The sequence below is a fragment of the Protopterus annectens genome, chromosome 15.part0 (genome assembly GCF_019279795.1).
Source record: "Protopterus annectens isolate FY-2018-M chromosome 15.part0, PAN1.0, whole genome shotgun sequence".
In the NCBI taxonomy this organism is placed as follows: Eukaryota; Metazoa; Chordata; order Ceratodontiformes; family Protopteridae; genus Protopterus; species Protopterus annectens.
This window is the reverse complement of record NC_056749.1, coordinates 631253352-631271473: the sequence shown is the minus strand read 5'-3', so window position 1 is coordinate 631271473 and position 18122 is coordinate 631253352. Positions and strand designations below refer to the sequence as shown.

Sequence of the window (18122 nt, the reverse complement as noted above, 5' to 3'; positions counted from 1 at the left end):
ACACTATCACTGATTAAACAATGGTCAGTGAAATAAATTCTGTTTCTTGGAAAACTTTATAGACAACACTGAAGAGATGAGGAAATAGCCTGTAAGTGTAATTCTTCCACAGTATGAAATATATCAAAAATGCTGTAATGTCTGTTCTACATTTCCAGGTTAAAGGTTACATGGAAACTAGAATATTGGGCACATATCGACAGAAGAAATTAGGAAAAGGCACAGTACTCTGTCTTATAGTGTGGCCTTCATCTGGCATGAATCCATTGCATTATTTGTAATCCCTTTCACAAAAGAAAATAAATTATCTGCCCATCATGGATCACTTTTCATCTTCTTTCAGAAAAAAATTTACCCAACATATACATGTCCTTCAAAATAATGTCCAGAAAAATAATAGCAATAAAAATCTCATTTTGGCAGCTCTAAGCAGATACAGCTTTCCACTTTCTAAACCAGCTAGAGTTTGTTGCCAAAAGGGATAGCCTCAGTCACAACACAATTAAATTATCCATATGACTGTCTTTATGCAAGAAAAAGAAAAGTACATCTAATGGCTATCACGCAACAAAAAGGAATGATTGTCCTGAGGCAATATAATCAAGAAATTAAGCTATCTACATGGTTTTCAGTGTAAATATGAAAACTGATAGTACAGTAAAGGATATTTATTTTGAAAATGCCACTAGATTCCAATAAAACTACTCCTTTATTTGGAAAGAACAGTAACAAACAAGTTGATATAACATACCTTCCACAGATCATAGTCCCTTGTAATTTGAACTTCATATTCTAAACACTGAGGTGGCACCATTCCTGGAGGAAGTTCCCAATCCATATCAATTTTATCAGCCTGAGACACGTTCAAATTAAATCTTTGAGGAGGATCTGGTTTAACTGTAAACACAGTAAAAATTACAGAACACATAAGACTAACTAAATGTATTTGTTGATAATTATGTCTATCATAAGTAATTGCAATTATTTTACACACACACACACACATATATATATATATATATATATATATATATATATATATATATATATATGCTGTATTGATATCATATACATGCATGTGTGTGTGTGTATGTGTGCGTGTGTATACATATATCCTTCACAAAGCAAACTCTGGTGCACGAACCATCTAAAAATTCACAGAATAAATACAAAGTCTACCACAACATACCAGTATTCTATATACACTGCAATCACTACTTCAGAATTTATTCTGTTTCTATCCAAATTTTTATAAAATAGCAGTCTGGCTCTTAACAAGTGTTTAAAGCATACTGGTTTCACCCACTGCCATCATCAGACTGTTGTTTTACAAAAGTTTGGATAGATTCTGAAATAGTGATTGCAGCGTATATAGAGTACTGGTTTGTTGTGTTATATGGACTTATATGTGTGCATGTGCACACCCATATATGCATGTGGCTATAGTTTTTATATATATATATTAAATGTAAAATAAGCACTGGACACCACGTCTCCACAAAGTAACACACAGTTTAGTAGGCCCCACACAAACTATGTCAACACAGTTGTAGAAACATAAACACTCCTGTAAATCCACACTTTTCCGTCAAAAAAACTTCCTCAGATGTAGTAAACTAGTGCACACAAGGCTTAAATAGACCATTTAGAGTATCCCCAACTAAGGAGGTCGGAAAGATTAAAGTACAAAGACCTGGTGAATTATTGGCAGGGAAATCAATCACACAGGGGTCAGTTTGGTCCAAACAGAGGGCGGTGGATACAGAACCGGTGGACTTAATCACACAAAGTGGGTGTATTCTTTCATGTAAAGGTTTTAATATTTTTAATTATTCCAATATAGATATCACGTTAGGTCATTTCGTCCTTTTCATTAAAGGATTCACTTGTATGCCTAGGACCAAAGCTAACCTAGTTAATTTATTGATTGATTTTAAAATATTTATCAGACAAAAGAACCTACAATTATTTTTTGACAATGGTGATAGTAATTTTAAGAAGAAAAATTCAGAACTGGAAATCCTTATTTAATCCACCATTACATCCACAGTTGAAAAACTTTGAAATGGTTGTGGAGAGTGAACTAAGCGAACATTTATAGGGGAATAAGGTACCCTCCAACCTTACTAAACAAGAACATATTGTGCTTAATGATCTAAGGAATAACAAAAATGTTAGAATCATGAAACCTGATAATGGTGGGGGGGGGGGTAGTCCTTATGGACCATATTTTATATGAAGCAAAGATTTTTGATCTACTGAACAACGAGACAACTTATGAAAGAGTCTCAATCAACGAAGTATACATTGTAAACAGAAAGACTTACATTTGTCTAAATGAGTTACTTCTGGAAGGGCTTCTTGATTTGGAGCTTTACAATTTTTTGTATGTAGAGAAACCTCGGGTACCTAGTTTTTTTTGGTATACCCAAGACGCATAAAAACTCTGCTGACCCACCTTTGAGACCTATTGTCTCAGCAGAGGAGTCTGACTGCTCCATTAGCCAAATTTATTGACAATAAACTAAAAAAGTTAGTAATGAATAGTACGCAATTGTTAAAAGATTCATGGGAATTTTTAAAACTCATTATTAAGGTCAATGTTGCTGATTCTAGTATGTTTTGTACGTTGGATGTGATTGATTTATTTACATGTATCCTCCATAATATAGGTTTGGTGTGGTTTGAAGAATTCTTGGTGCGTTGTAAGGATATTCCTTTTAATGTGCTCCGTACTTGTTTGGTTTTGATGGAAATTGTGTTACAGAATAATTTTATATATTTTTTAAGGACAGTATTTCAAGCAACTGAAAGGTGTGGCAATGGGTGCACCCACATCTGCTAATATCATTCTTTTACAGTGAGAAAAACAATATGTTTTTTCTTCACCTTATAATTTATGTTGGAACTTCTACGGACGTTTCCTGGATGACATAGTTATCTTCTGGAATAGTTCGGTTGAAAAGTTCCTTGATTTTCTAAATTATTTATCTAGTACCACTAATTATTTTGGAGTTTACACACCAGACAAGTATTAATGAGATGAATTACTTGGATGTGTACCTGTATAGGTTAGATCATAAGCTTAAATCAAAAATTCATAGGAAAGGCAACCTTCTCAAATTCCTATCTACACTATTCTAGTGCCCATCCACCCCACCAAAAAAGAGGGGTGGTAAAAGGGCAATTAGTCAGAGCAAGTAGGATGACCTCATGTGACAGATTTCCATAATGAATCTACATACATTATAGATATGTTTAGGGTAACAGGACACCCAGATAATTTACTTTTGGATGTGTATAGGGAAGTCAATGATGGTAGAAGTACATGTTTTGCACCAATATTAGGTTCTGAGGAAACATCAGATTTATTCACATCAGTTCCTGATGGTAGTGTCAAAGATGATCCTGGACTGGGCTCTGCTTTGGTTTTAACTTATGATGGGGAGAGTGGGTTGGTTAGAAGTATTATAGATCATGAATGGAACAAATTTGGGATGTCATATCAAAAATATTTTGAAGGAGTCTCCGAACATATTAAGGGTAGTTATTCTAACAACAAGACGGACACATTTAAATGTGGAAGATGCACCCAGTGTAAGTTTGTACGGGTATGCTAATTGCGAAACAAGTGGTTCGGTTTATCTGGTAATATGCGGACAATGTGATTTGTTTTATGTAGGTAAGACTGAGAGAAAGCTCAAACAAAGGATTTATGAACATGATTATAATATTGGAAAAAATAATGAGACTAGTGCCATGTTTAAACACTCTCAGAAGTGCAAAAAATCTGATTTTAAATTTTTTGTTATAGAGGTAGTCAATGTGGACCATAGTGGTGGTTTATGGGAAACTAGGCTTGAGTACAGGGAATTATATTGGCAGTTAATTTTGGAAGCCACCAAGAGCCCTGATTTAAATGACATTGTGTCATTGAAACCTGTACTCAAGCTTAGAGCTGCCAAACTATGAATATCTTGTATGTTTATAAGTAGAACAAATTATTTATGCACAGGCTAGTTTGATAGTATGGTGATACGTTAAGGTACATATTTATTCATTTTAGTATTTATTAATACCAATGTTAAAGGAGTTGCATCTATGTGTAGAGGATTAAGTAGTTTACACACAATGATTTTTTACTTTTAGACATCAGGAATGTATATCAGTGTCATTGCATGGATTTATAGGATACATACTGTTTTATTTTTATAAGATACATTGACCATGTACATAGACAGTTCATATACACACACCTCTACACACTTATATTATAGATTTTATCATATATTTACATGCCTTCTACATATATATACATTGCCATACATATGTACCCAGATATACACACTGTTATTTCATACATAGACATTGATTTTAATTTTTGCTTCCATATTTATTTATTTATCACATCCCCAACCATTACATATACATACACATGATTTATATATATGTCTTCATTTTTATAAGTTCATTTTTATAAGTTCATTTTTATAAGTTCGTTTGCTCTTCATTATAGTTTATTTTGGTCTTATACAATTGACGTTGCCCTTTTAAATACAAAATAAGATAAGTCTTAATTGCATTGACATGACTATAAAAATGGTGTTTTAATTTCATTTGTATAAAATAGACCTGAGGAAGCTACTTATAGCGAAAGCACTTGTCTAATAAAATCAGTATCTACTTTTGTATCTCTACGAGTGTTTCAGAGTTTTGGATTTTTACTGAAGTTTACTGAAGTTTGGATATCTTCATTTCGTTCGTTTAGCTCTGCTTCACTCTCAGTCATTTACAGACTCATGGATCATTTAACTTTTTATTTTGGCTGAGAGAGTTTATCGTGAAGGTGGTTATATTCTTATTCTTACATTATAGATATGTTTAGGGTAACAGGACACCCAGATAATTTACTTTTGGATGTGTATAGGGAAGTCAATGATGGTAGAAGTACATGTTTTGCACCAATATTAGGTTCTGAGGAAACATCAGATTTATTCACATCAGTTCCTGATGGTAGTGTCAAAGATGATCCTGGACTGGGCTCTGCTTTGGTTTTAACTTATGATGGGGAGAGTGGGTTGGTTAGAAGTATTATAGATCATGAATGGAACAAATTTGGGATGTCATATCAAAATATTTTGAAGGAGTCTCCGAACATATTAAGGGTAGTTATTCTAACAACAAGACGGACACATTTAAATGTGGAAGATGCACCCAGTGTAAGTTTGTAATGGTATGCTAATTGCGAAACAAGTGGTTCGGTTTATCTGGTAATATGCGGACAATGTGATTTGTTTTATGTAGGTAAGACTGAGAGAAAGCTCAAACAAAGGACTTATGAACATGATTATAATATTGGAAAAAATAATGAGACTAGTGCCATGTTTAAACACTCTCAGAAGTGCAAAAAATCTGATTTTAAATTTTTTGTTATAGAGGTAGTCAATGTGGACCATAGTGGTGGTTTATGGGAAACTAGGCTTGAGTACAGGGAATTATATTGGCAGTTAATTTTGGAAGCCACCAAGAGCCCTGATTTAAATGACATTGTGTCATTGAAACCTGTACTCAAGCTTAGAGCTGCCAAACTATGAATATCTTGTATGTTTATAAGTAGAACAAATTATTTATGCACAGGCTAGTTTGATAGTATGGTGATACGTTAAGGTACATATTTATTCATTTTAGTATTTATTAATACCAATGTTAAAGGAGTTACATCTATGTGTAGAGGATTAAGTGGTTTACACACAATGATTTTTTACTTTTAGACATCAGGAATGTATATCAGTGTCATTGCATGGATTTATAGGATACATACTGTTTTATTTTTATAAGATACATTGACCATGTACATAGACAGTTCATATACACACACCTCTACACACTTATATTATAGATTTTATCATATATTTACATGCCTTCTACATATATATACATTGCCATACATATGTACCCAGATATACACACTGTTATTTCATACATAGACATTGATTTTAATTTTTGCTTCCATATTTATTTATTTATCACATCCCCAACCATTACATATACATACACATGATTTATATATATGTCTTCATTTTTATAAGTTCATTTTTCTAAGTTCGTTTGCTCTTCATTATAGTTTATTTTGGTCTTATACAATTGACGTTGCCCTTTTAAATACAAAATAAGATAAGTCTTAATTGCATTGACATGACTATAAAAATGGTGTTTTAATTTCATTTGTATAAAATAGACCTGAGGAAGCTACTTATAGCGAAAGCGCTTGTCTAATAAAATCAGTATCTACTTTTGTATCTCTACGAGTGTTTCAGAGTTTTGGATTTTTACTGAAGTTTACTGAAGTTTGGATATCTTCATTTCGTTCGTTTAGCTCTGCTTCACTCTCAGTCATTTACAGACTCATGGATCATTTAACTTTTTATTTTGGCTGAGAGAGTTTATCGTGAAGGTGGTTATATTCTTATTCTTACATTATAGATATGTTTAGGGTAACAGGACACCCAGATAATTTACTTTTGGATGTGTATAGGGAAGTCAATGATGGTAGAAGTACATGTTTTGCACCAATATTAGGTTCTGAGGAAACATCAGATTTATTCACATCAGTTCCTGATGGTAGTGTCAAAGATGATCCTGGACTGGGCTCTGCTTTGGTTTTAACTTATGATGGGGAGAGTGGGTTGGTTAGAAGTATTATAGATCATGAATGGAACAAATTTGGGATGTCATATCAAAAATATTTTGAAGGAGTCTCCGAACATATTAAGGGTAGTTATTCTAACAACAAGACGGACACATTTAAATGTGGAAGATGCACCCAGTGTAAGTTTGTACGGGTATGCTAATTGCGAAACAAGTGGTTCGGTTTATCTGGTAATATGCGGACAATGTGATTTGTTTTATGTAGGTAAGACTGAGAGAAAGCTCAAACAAAGGATTTATGAACATGATTATAATATTGGAAAAAATAATGAGACTAGTGCCGTGTTTAAACACTCTCAGAAGTGCAAAAAATCTGATTTTAAATTTTTTGTTATAGAGGTAGTCATTGTGGACCATAGTGGTGGTTTATGGGAAACTAGGCTTGAGTACAGGGAATTATATTGGCAGTTAATTTTGGAAGCCACCAAGAGCCCTGATTTAAATGACATTGTGTCATTGAAACCTGTACTCAAGCTTAGAGCTGCCAAACTATGAATATCTTGTATGTCCTTAATGATAATTAAATATGAATAAATAAGTAAAATGGAAATTATTTATTTTATGAAATTAAACAATATTTAAGGTAGAAATAGTATTTTACAACATAGACATTTTTACATTAATTACACTGGGTCTTTTAACGTAGAAATAGTCCTAGATTAAAAGGGATTTTTAATAAACATTTTGGTTTACATATACACATTTTTAATATGGGATTATACTGAATAAATATATATTCTAGTTTGGACGTGCACGATTTCTTACGCTTGATACTTTGAAATTGAACTGAGTTGTATATTTTAATTTATTAATTTATTCATTGCCTATGTTATCTCACTGGGTGTTAGAAAATGTAAATTGTCTATTTAAGCCTTGTGTGCACTAGTTTATTACATCTGAGGAAGTTTTTTTGACAAAAACATGTGAATTTACAGGAGCGTTTATGTTTCTACAACTGTGTCGACATCGTATATTTTTGTGTGGTGCCTATTAAACAGTGTGTTACTTTGTGGAGACGTGGTGTACAGTGCTTATTTTACATTTATTCGTTTTTCCAAGGACATTTCACCTTGATTTGGTATATATATATATATATATATATATATATATATATATATATATATATACACACATTACATATAGGTTTCAATCAAATTCTTGAAAATGCCATTGTCAAATTCTGAAAAGACTTGAAGGAGTAGTTGAACGTGCATGTTGTCAAATGCAGGAGATGTCAAAAGAAGTGAGATCAACTTTGCTTAGGTAAAGTAAGAGTGGATTTTGGTAGTTAATGCTGAATCTTTTGGATATACCAAATGTGTCAGCATTATGGGTGACAGCATGTGCTTACAGATTAGATTTAGAGTTGGAGGACTGTGTGTGTGTGTGTTGATCAGAGTCACAGCATGGGCTATATAAGGTGATAGATTTAGTATTGTGCATGTGTTCTACTGCATGTGATGTGGATGTGTGTGTGTGTGTGTCCTACTGTCTTATGTAGTAGTGTTATTGAAATAATTTTTCCTAGAATAAGGAGTAGGGTTAAGGTTGATGGCAGAGTAAGGGTTAAGGATAGCAAACATTAGTAAGATAGTATGGGGGAAGAAGCTACTTCTTATATATACACTTGTGTCTTTATGCTACTGTCTTGCCTTTTAGATTAGCTAGGGGCTAAAAAGGGTCATGCACTAGTCCCTCTGTCTCAACACCAGGCACAAGTACAATAAAATAATTAGCTCATTCAACTATTGACATACCTATATCTATCTATAGCTCTATATCTATATATGCAGCTGCTCAGTAGACCAGCAAGGTTTTCCCCTGGCTGAGAAGGACTAAAAGGTAGGATTAAGGTAGGAGTAAAAAACATTTATTTATGTAATTATATCTGCTTTTCAACTAAAAACAAGGGCAACCTAAATTAAATATATATCATAAATCAGTTAATTACAATACCCAAGAGAGGGCTCTTACAATAAAAATTCATATGGGACACTAAGCAGTGCAAGAGGAGACTTGGCTACCAAGTGCAGATGGAAAGAAAAGTACATCTACCACAGGGAAGTACGGGGGTCGGCCACAATTAGGAGCTATCTTATCGTCTCTGTAATCAACAGTCACAGTAACTACAGGGTCAAAAACACTAAACTGCAGCTGTGACCTTACTGAACAGTCCTTTTTAAGCATGCACAAACTAAGAGCATGCACAAACTAAGAGTATGCACAAAGAAGATAAGTAAATTGTTTAACATTACATGCCTTATTGTAGCTGACAGAAGTTCTGTAACTTCACTTGGTTGGGAGGGGAAATGGTAATTGAAGATATATAAACCTGTTTGACAATATCTTACAGAACCTAAAACTAAGAAATAGAAGGAGAGACCTTATTGGACAAGATAGAAATTGTGGGGAAAAAAGCTGATAAGATAATCAGAAATGTTGAAATAAAAAGCACACAGATGACAGGAGTAGAAACAGCACTACAATGAACATTGTAAATACAAAAACAATACAATCAGCATTATGGCACCATAACTGTCTCTCTCCTATTGCAATCTCTTTTTTTTTTTTTTGTATGATTTTTGAAATGCCAGTATGAATCATCTGTATTTTCATGCTTGTATGTTTGAAAGAAAAACAATACATACTTGTATATATGAATGCAGACATGCATTTATAATGAATAATCTCTGGTGAGTTTGATCAAAACACAAAACACTGAACAAATTTGATGTTGATTACCATTAATAGCCACTAAAATCATCACAAAAAAAGTAATCAAAAATATAAACCGGTAGGTCACATTTGTCATTAAGAAAGTAAAACAATCGCTTTGCCCCCACATCCCCAGTGTGGGAACTGTGCCCCCCACACCCCCAGAAATTAAATATAATAACTCCAGGGTTGCACAAACTCGAAAAAAATTGAATTATGCAATGATCAGTATAATAAACTTCAACCATTGCATAAGTCAACAAACCAGCGACAGAAAACACCATTGTTTCACCAAGAAATAAAATGTATGCAGAAATAACTCATATAGCACTTATATGTCTATATCTCTACACACACACAGATACACACAAATATATGTATATATATATATATATATATATATATATATATATATATATATATATATATATATATATATATATATGTATATATATAGGTTAATGGGTTCATAGATAGGGACTAGGCTATCGGCCCTGGGGCCTATATAAGCCTAGCCAAAAAGGTTCCCTGGTTTTCGCCACCCAAGAAAATTATTTTCCTGTGCCCCTGTCGAGCAGTGCCACAGAAGTGATACCCAGGGTGAATTTTCTATTTTCCATCCAGTCGTTAAGATTTTTCTTAACGAGAGCTATGAGGAGCTTTGCTTAACATGAATGGGTAGTTTGCTCCAGAGTATGGGAAGTCTCTGAGACAGGAATCTATCCCTCCAGCATGTGCTGTTTATTGTGGTGACAACATTTAGGTCCCTGGAGCATGTGGTTCGGAGAGACTGGGATTTCCTTAAGTGTAGCATGTCCAACAGCACTGGGTTTGACATAGCTTTGCATGTTAGGCAGAGATCGCTTCTGAGTAGGCAATATGCAATGGAGTAGAGCTGGAGTTTTTAAGATGGTCTGCGTATGGCATCTGTTTCAGGCCACTAATCCTCTTAGTGAGGTACTTCTGTCACCTTTCCAGTTGTTGTAGGTGTCTTGTGAGATGCATGCCAAATGGGGCATTGCACTTTATAATGGCTCTAGTGAGGGCTGAGTAGAGATGAACAATGACCTCCTTTTTTCTAGAGGAGAACCCTTTTGTAATGGGCTGTACCATATAGAAAGGATTTCCTGACTACTGTGGTGATGTCGTTCTGTCTTAAGAAGCATGAAGTTGGCACTGGAGTAGTTTTTGATGGTGGTTTCCTTAATGGGGGGTGGGAGTGGGATATGAATGTGTAGGATGATTCGCTTGTGGTCGGAACTGACCAGCGAGGAGTTGACCTCTGGCATGGAACACCGGTTACCCATATTGGTAACGATGAGGGCCAGGCTATTGCTGCCCCTGGTGGGGGTGTGGACAAGCTGATCCAAGGCATTGGAATATATGAATTCCAGAAAACGTTGAGTGAATGAGTTGGTACATGAGTAGTTTTCCCATTTGATGGTGATGTAGTTGAAATCGCCCATAATTAAGGTATTGGGTTAATATTTTCCAGTATCTTAAGAAATTAAGAGTGGGAATCCTGGGGCATGGTGGGGGATCTGTAACAAGCTACAATCTGGATTGCAGTCTTGTCCAGTGTTAGTTACACTTGCATAGTTTCAGATGCATTATGTTGAGCAACTAGCCTGGAGGTGTGGATATCCTTAATGATTATGGACACGCCTCCACCTTTAGTGTTTCGGTACAGGTTAGTCGGCCGAAAGGTGTGGTATGAATTATAGCCTGGTAATGCAGGGGTGCTGTCTGGAGCCTTGAACCAAGTCTCCATCACTGCACAGATGTCAATGTTCTCCATTTTAAGGAGTGCCTCGAGTGAGTGCATTTTGAGGTTTAGACATCTTGCATTGAGTAGCATTATCCTCAGAGTTTGCTTGATTGTACCTGTTACTGTGGTGAATTTAGCATTTGAACCTTGTCTAAAAAAGGCACTATGGGGTGGCAACAGCTTTAGCCAGTATCCGGAATCCCAGGGGCGACAGGTGCAGGCCATCTCTGGCAAAGCATTGTGGTCTGTCGACCATGTCGTCCCAGGCAGACAGATATGGGATCCCCTTAGAATGACACTAGAAGCTTAACCAATTGTTGAAGTCAATCATTTTGTCCTTGTACTGTGGTATCATTCTGGGTGATGGCAGGATGCTACTCAGGGCTAGCATCATACATGCCTGGGCTACAAGATCTGAGAGCTCCTCCATGTCTCTTTTCATGTATTCCAGGGAGGTACATCTCAGGTCATTCACACCAACATGGACAATGACAGTCATATTTGTACTTGTTGTGGAGTGACCTGAATGCATGCATTATGTGGCGGATCCTGACACCTGACAGGCAGCTGACAGTAACTTTCTCCTTGTTTAGCCTGGTGAATGGGACATCAGTGTGCCTGACTATAGAGTCACCTATGACTAGTGTGTTGGGTACGTTGTTTTGCCTTATGGTCTGATGTTGAGCAGCACACTGATTTTGTGGGCTGTCATTTGGGTAGTGTTGGGGGGTGGTGGTTGTCTGCATTTCAGCTTGGGAGGTCTCTGTTGTTTGGGCAGATTTTTATTGAGAGCCTCCATGAATGTGCTTTGTGTTTCTGTGTGTGGGTTTTGGTAGTGTGGGTTTTGAAGGACTATGTGTGGAGTGTGGTGTGGTGCAGGTATTAACCTTCTCCTCTTGACTGTCTAGTCCAGTCTTGGCTGGAGAGAGCTTGGCTTCCAGTTTGGCTATATAAGTGCATCTCTCACAGGCTGTAGTGTTGGGTGGTAGGAGGAGAGGGTTGTCAGTGTATATGAGGCAATTTCTACATTGCCCCAAGATGCCCAGATTCATCAGATGGACAGGAGAAAACACCAAGAGCTGACCCATGGACATGCCTGGATAAGTGCTTATTAATTTAAGTACTATGAACTATTTTTCTTGACAAGTGAGGCAAGTCGAGTGCTGTAGTCATTTGTAGTTTATTTAGTGCTTACAATGAGTTCTGAGCAAGTGCTGAGCACACGGAAACAGTTTTGAGTGCTGAAATTAAACAACTGGCTATTTCTAGCTAAACCTAGCTAGTTTTAGCACCAGTCCCAAGACGAGAAGCAGGCCATGGCCTGTCTGGTGATCCACAGTCTTGTCCCAGATGATGCAAAGGTCTGTAGGCTTGTAGCCTTTTTCTGATAGATGCCTCGAATAGCAACCAGACCATTCAGGTATGTTAAGCACAGACACTCACTCTCCAACCAGAAAGAGTCAGGAATCAGTGCACTCTACTCCTATTGTCACCAGGATCAGAATATAGAACAGATTATAAGCTGTCACCTATAAAGCAGTTATTAAGCTTTCTGGTGATCAGCAGTCTCCAGGAAATAATGCAACTGCACTCCTTCTCTCACCAGGAGAAAACAGAAGCTCTAATCCCAAGATGACTGCTGTAAGGCAGAATGTGGTCTCTACAATAACTTGTGGTCTTGCAATAGATGCTTAAAGTTAAGATGAAAAATGGTTTATCCTAAACACTGCAATGTGCACTAGAGGAGTTAGATGTGAAAGTAGGTAACTTAAGTTTTACCTGTCTAAAAGTTAAGTTTTAGTGGAGAGCCATTATTTTTAAAACAGCAAGATAGATTGAAAGGGGGTGGTCATACTATGGAATACAGTAGTTTAGCCAATACATTTAAAAAGTTGAAGGGGAGTGATTTCACAAAATGATAATGTGCTTACTCACACCAGCCAGTAAAAGCAGAGAGGAAATTACCTATATGGTCAAATTAACATAAGTGGCAAGCAACTAGAAAGACAGTGATGTTTAAGGTCACAACAGTAACTGGGTAGGAGGGTGGGAATAATTTCTGTCTGACTCATAAAAGACAGGCTGTGGTCTCTTTTCAAGTTTTAGTATGCAGTTAAAACCAGAATACAAGTAAAACACAGTGTAAATAAAAACAAATCACATTATACAAAATAGAAAAAAGCAATAAAGTGATACAAAACACAACAAATAAAAAGCAAACTAACCTTTCCCTCACAGCAAACTGTAGCAGAATCTGGGTGAGCCTTTTCCAGTAAAGCTCTGAAATGTTTTATTTTACCCCTTAAATAGAAGGTTTAGTTCCTAGCTCTACCCCCTCACTTCACAGATGATTATCCTTAGCTGACCTGTTATGACGTATGTGTGACTCCTTAATTGACCTCTTCTAATTTCTGTCTAACTCACAAGAGACAGAGCTGTGGTCTCTTTTCAAGTTTTAGTATGCAGTTAAAAGCAAAATACAAGTAAAGCACAGTGTAAAGAAAAGAAATCACAGTATACAAAATAGAAAAGGCCAATAAAGTAATACAAAACACAACAAATAAAAAGCAAACTATCCTTTCCCTCACAGCAAACTGTAGCAGAATCTGGGTGAGCCTTTCCAGTAAAGATATAGATATATATATATATATATATATATATATATATATATATATATATATATATATATATGTGTGTGTGTGTGTGTGTGTGTGTAGTACGTGTGTAGTATGCGTATATACATATATTTTATATATATAGAGAGAGAGATAAAGACAAAGGGAGATATTCTGGACAAATCTGTAAAAAATATAAGCAGATTAACTATATCCTTCAATCTTGCATACTTTGTGTTATTAAAATATAAAATATTAAAGCATAATTTCTGCCATGTGGTAAAGGAATGTACCTTCCTGAAGAATAATCCTGTGTCTTTAGACTGTACTGGTGTTTTTAGTCTTACAAATTAACAAAAACTAAACTCCATTTACCAGTAAGAGTGCTAGAAAAGTGCATTAATTTACAGAGTATGTTGTCAATAAGACATAGGGCTTGATTTGTGAACAGCTACACTAAGTGCAGCTATCATGTACATAGAGCGGTGCACTGCACACACAGAAACATGCTATTTGGTATTCGTTAAATGACTGTACACTTAGTGTACAGTCTCAAAACAAGGGTAAGCAGTAGAATATGCAAATGAAAGCAGAACCAGTTGAAGTACATACTAATTAACCAAGTCAACATAGCAGAGCTTTTAGTAACCTATAAATCAAGCATGTACACTTAGTGTAGCCATTTGCCTGAAATCCAAAACTGCATTACTATGGATTTGACATTATGAACTGCATGACATGGAAATCATAGAGCAATACCGAATAGACAGGCAAACAGTAGATGTAATAACTAACCTCTTCCACCCTCACCTGAGGCCCAAAGTGTACAACCTGTCTGAAAAAAGAAAGAGTATGATAACTGCTTAGTTTCATATGCAAAAAGCTATATGTCTGTAAAATGAGACATCTCTCATGTGTACAGTATTGTCAGTAATAGTGTATGACTGATGTCCACAATAGCCACCTACGGACTTTATCCACTAATGTGAGTCAAGCATTTCACTTTCCACTCATATATGCAAACAAAAGTACATGAAAAATGTGCATAGAGCAGGGCACAGTAATCATCACTAGCACAGGGTGATGGGGGGATACATAAGGGCAAGCCTAACACTAAGGAACTGAGTGTGAATTTTTGAATTGTATTGCATACTTGGAAGTTCTGCCATATAGCCAGTGGTGTTGTCCTCCATGAAAAAAAAAATCACTGGTTATTCTGTGAGAACTCTCTGTTGAGGTGTCAGGGATGTTTGACAGTGGGCAGAAACTCCTCAATTTCAGTGAGTGGTGGCTTTTTAGCAGGACATCTCCAACTCCTACCAAGAAGTCATATATTCCCGGCCAATTTCACATGCCCTTCATATCATGTATGTTATTTCACTGGCCCTATGTAAGACTTGGTGATATATATGACTATGGCCTTCTGCACCATTTACATAGATCATTTGCCCCCAGATACAGTCACTAGAAAACTTGCCTCCTCTGTTTCTTTCTCAGAGAAAGGAGCCATGTCAACATAGTGTTTGGATGACAACTTGGATGATAACTTCATTCTCTGTGTCACTGTGACATTTTACAGTCAGCAGATGTCTTGGATGCCATACCCCTATATTTGTTGAAACATAAAAGAAATGTAAAACACACAATTGTCACACAAGTTGTTTCCAACAAAATAAATATGTATGTATGAATGTACAAAATAATTTAAAAATGAAAGCTCCATATTAGTACAGACAAGTAAATACAGAAACTCCACCACAAAAAATAAATAAATAAATAAATAAAGGAAACAAAGATCAAGTGTATGAGTTATGTAAGGAAGACAAGATGCATGTAAGCATTACAGCATTAACAAAAGCAATGTAAATTTAACGTTACAAATGGCTAACACTGTGGATGTGGAGTGCAGTCATTTATATATCACAGGTTTAACACATTCTGTGGGCTACAAACATCAATATCCTGACCTTCCTGCTATGTGATATGACACTCTTCTACATTAACTGGCCAGATGTGATTAGAAAAGTTTCCATAATGCCATGTTACATTCTTTACAAACAGCTGTAATGGAAACACTCACTGATATACATGCTATGCCACCAGCAAGGTGCAAACAACGCAGACAGTAAAGCAATGGATATACTGTGAAATGTAATCCATCAGTAAAATTGAAATACAGCATTTTGTAAACAACAGCAACACACCTTTGCAACAAGTCAATTCTGAAACTAGAAACAAGTTATGCAAGCAAATAGCATGGAGCTCTGTGGATCCAAACAGTCTCCCCTACCACAACATAATTTCCTTGCTTACACAATTATTACGAAATAGTGCAGATTCAATCCACTGAGCACTGTGAAAATGCAAATGAGATGTCAACTAATTAGCTTTCATGAATTCTAAAATCTGCACTAAATGCAGGAAATGTAAACATGATGCAAGAGTCTTCACAATTGCATGCACATCCCCTTCCTTTGCAAGGACGAGCACTGAGAAGTGTTACTTGCTAAGGGCTTACAAGTGTGATTGATTACTCTGACTGCAGGAACAATCAGTTTCATAGTTTGTCCTCTGATGTACACATATTGAGAGTGTGTCAGGGAGAACAAACTTAATTCCGGGATTACATTGACTGAGTTAGGAAAACAATATTCTTAAAATTTTATGAATTGTTTATAATCGCACTTTGTGCCTCTGAATAATAATTCTGCAATTCTAAGGATGTACTTTACTCATTAAAATACATAGCAAAAGCAATGCAAAGGAGATAACATTATAAAATCATAGATAAGGGAATGCTGCTTACAAAATAAAGAAAGACAAACAACTGCAGTGTTGCAAATATTTGTTTTATAGTCTGTGACAAAATATCAGCTTAATTGTAACTAAGATCACATTCATCCACATATCTACTGGCAAATAAACAGCTTTCAATGCTAGTTTCTGTTACAGTTTTAATGTGAATTGATACAATCTCACATCTTCCTTATACATAATCTAATTTCCCTTCATTCTCTCATATGTCTGTGTTTGTAGCAAATGTTGATAGTAATCTCAACCGCATGCTGTTAATTTATTGGTTTGATGCATATGTTCATGCTAAAAGACAACAAAGTGGAAGTAACATCAGAAATGTACATTTTAACTAAATGCTTCCTTTATTTCAACTGTTTTTTTTTCTGCATCCTTTGCATGCCATTTGGCCTTGCACACTCTTGACTGGTAGTGTTCCCTAGCAGTAATAGTTCACCTCCTAAAGTAAAAACTGAAAAATTCATTTGGAATCCTCTCAGTGGTACAACTGAAACAGGTGGTGGTGCACTTTTGTCAGTGCTCTGGACAGTACTAAGTGAAGAAATTCTACCTGTCAGCTAACAATGTCTGTGACACAAGTGAAATCAGCTTACAGAAGGAGGCCACATAATGCAGGGTTCTAATTCAGTTTAGAGACACTTTTTTTGACTAGATTCAGAAGAAATATTGACACTCAATGTTGTTTGTGAAATGAACATGCTAAAGTCTGTGATAAATGATAACAGTCTTACCTGTAGTCCCTATGAATTGATGTTACAAATGTGTTCTTGTTGTAAACTCAACTCTTCTCATTATTAAAAACAATATGTGCTACAGATGTTTCTGATACATGACATGTTGTAGAATGTGCCAACACAAAAGCACTAACATAAGCTATGTGTGCATATTAGCCATATTTTATGGCGACCTTATCTATATCTCACATGTATTCATTTTGGCAGTTATACAATATATTGTAAACTTTGAAGTCATGAGTAATTGTACATTTTGAGGCACAAATGATATCCTGTCATTTTTTGTGTCCCCTTGCAGAACAATTGCCTTTGCATGAAATGCTGATTACATGTAACCTAAATGTTACTTATGATGTTCAATGTAGGATGATTGTGTCATGCTAATGTATAACAGCTTTGCCCCTTGCTACATATAGCCATTACATGTATTACTTTGCAATACAAAGTAAATTCTTTTTTTCTATTTTTTTAATTTTTAAACACCTTTGCATGTGGGTTCTGCTGTGAACAAACAGTTCACTGCCTAAGGAAAAAAAGGGAAAATTTAATTTGGACTACCTATTGTAGCACAAACTACCCTGGTGCCATTGCATGGCTGTCAGTAGTCTGGATAATACTTGGTAAAGAAAATGCACCTGGCAGGTAATTTTCTCTGTGGTCCAAGGTGTAAGTGAAGTGAGTTTAGAGAAATAAGATGAGTGGTGCAGAGTAGGAATTCAGTTAAATGATAACTTTGCAGGGGGGGTCTGAATAATATTTTGCACACAT

General features: G+C 35.7%; 1 protein-coding gene across 3 annotated transcripts in view; it reads right to left on the bottom strand.

Moving 5' to 3' along the window:
• Nucleotides 1-18122, bottom strand: part of IL13RA2 (interleukin 13 receptor subunit alpha 2) — an 899966-nt gene that overhangs the window by 132715 nt on the left and 749129 nt on the right. For all 3 annotated transcript variants that reach the window (XM_044057461.1, XM_044057462.1, XM_044057464.1), the window contains one exon: nt 752-897. In XM_044057461.1, coding sequence (XP_043913396.1) covers nt 752-897 — 146 coding nt within the window. The remainder of the gene's footprint in view (nt 1-751; nt 898-18122) is intronic.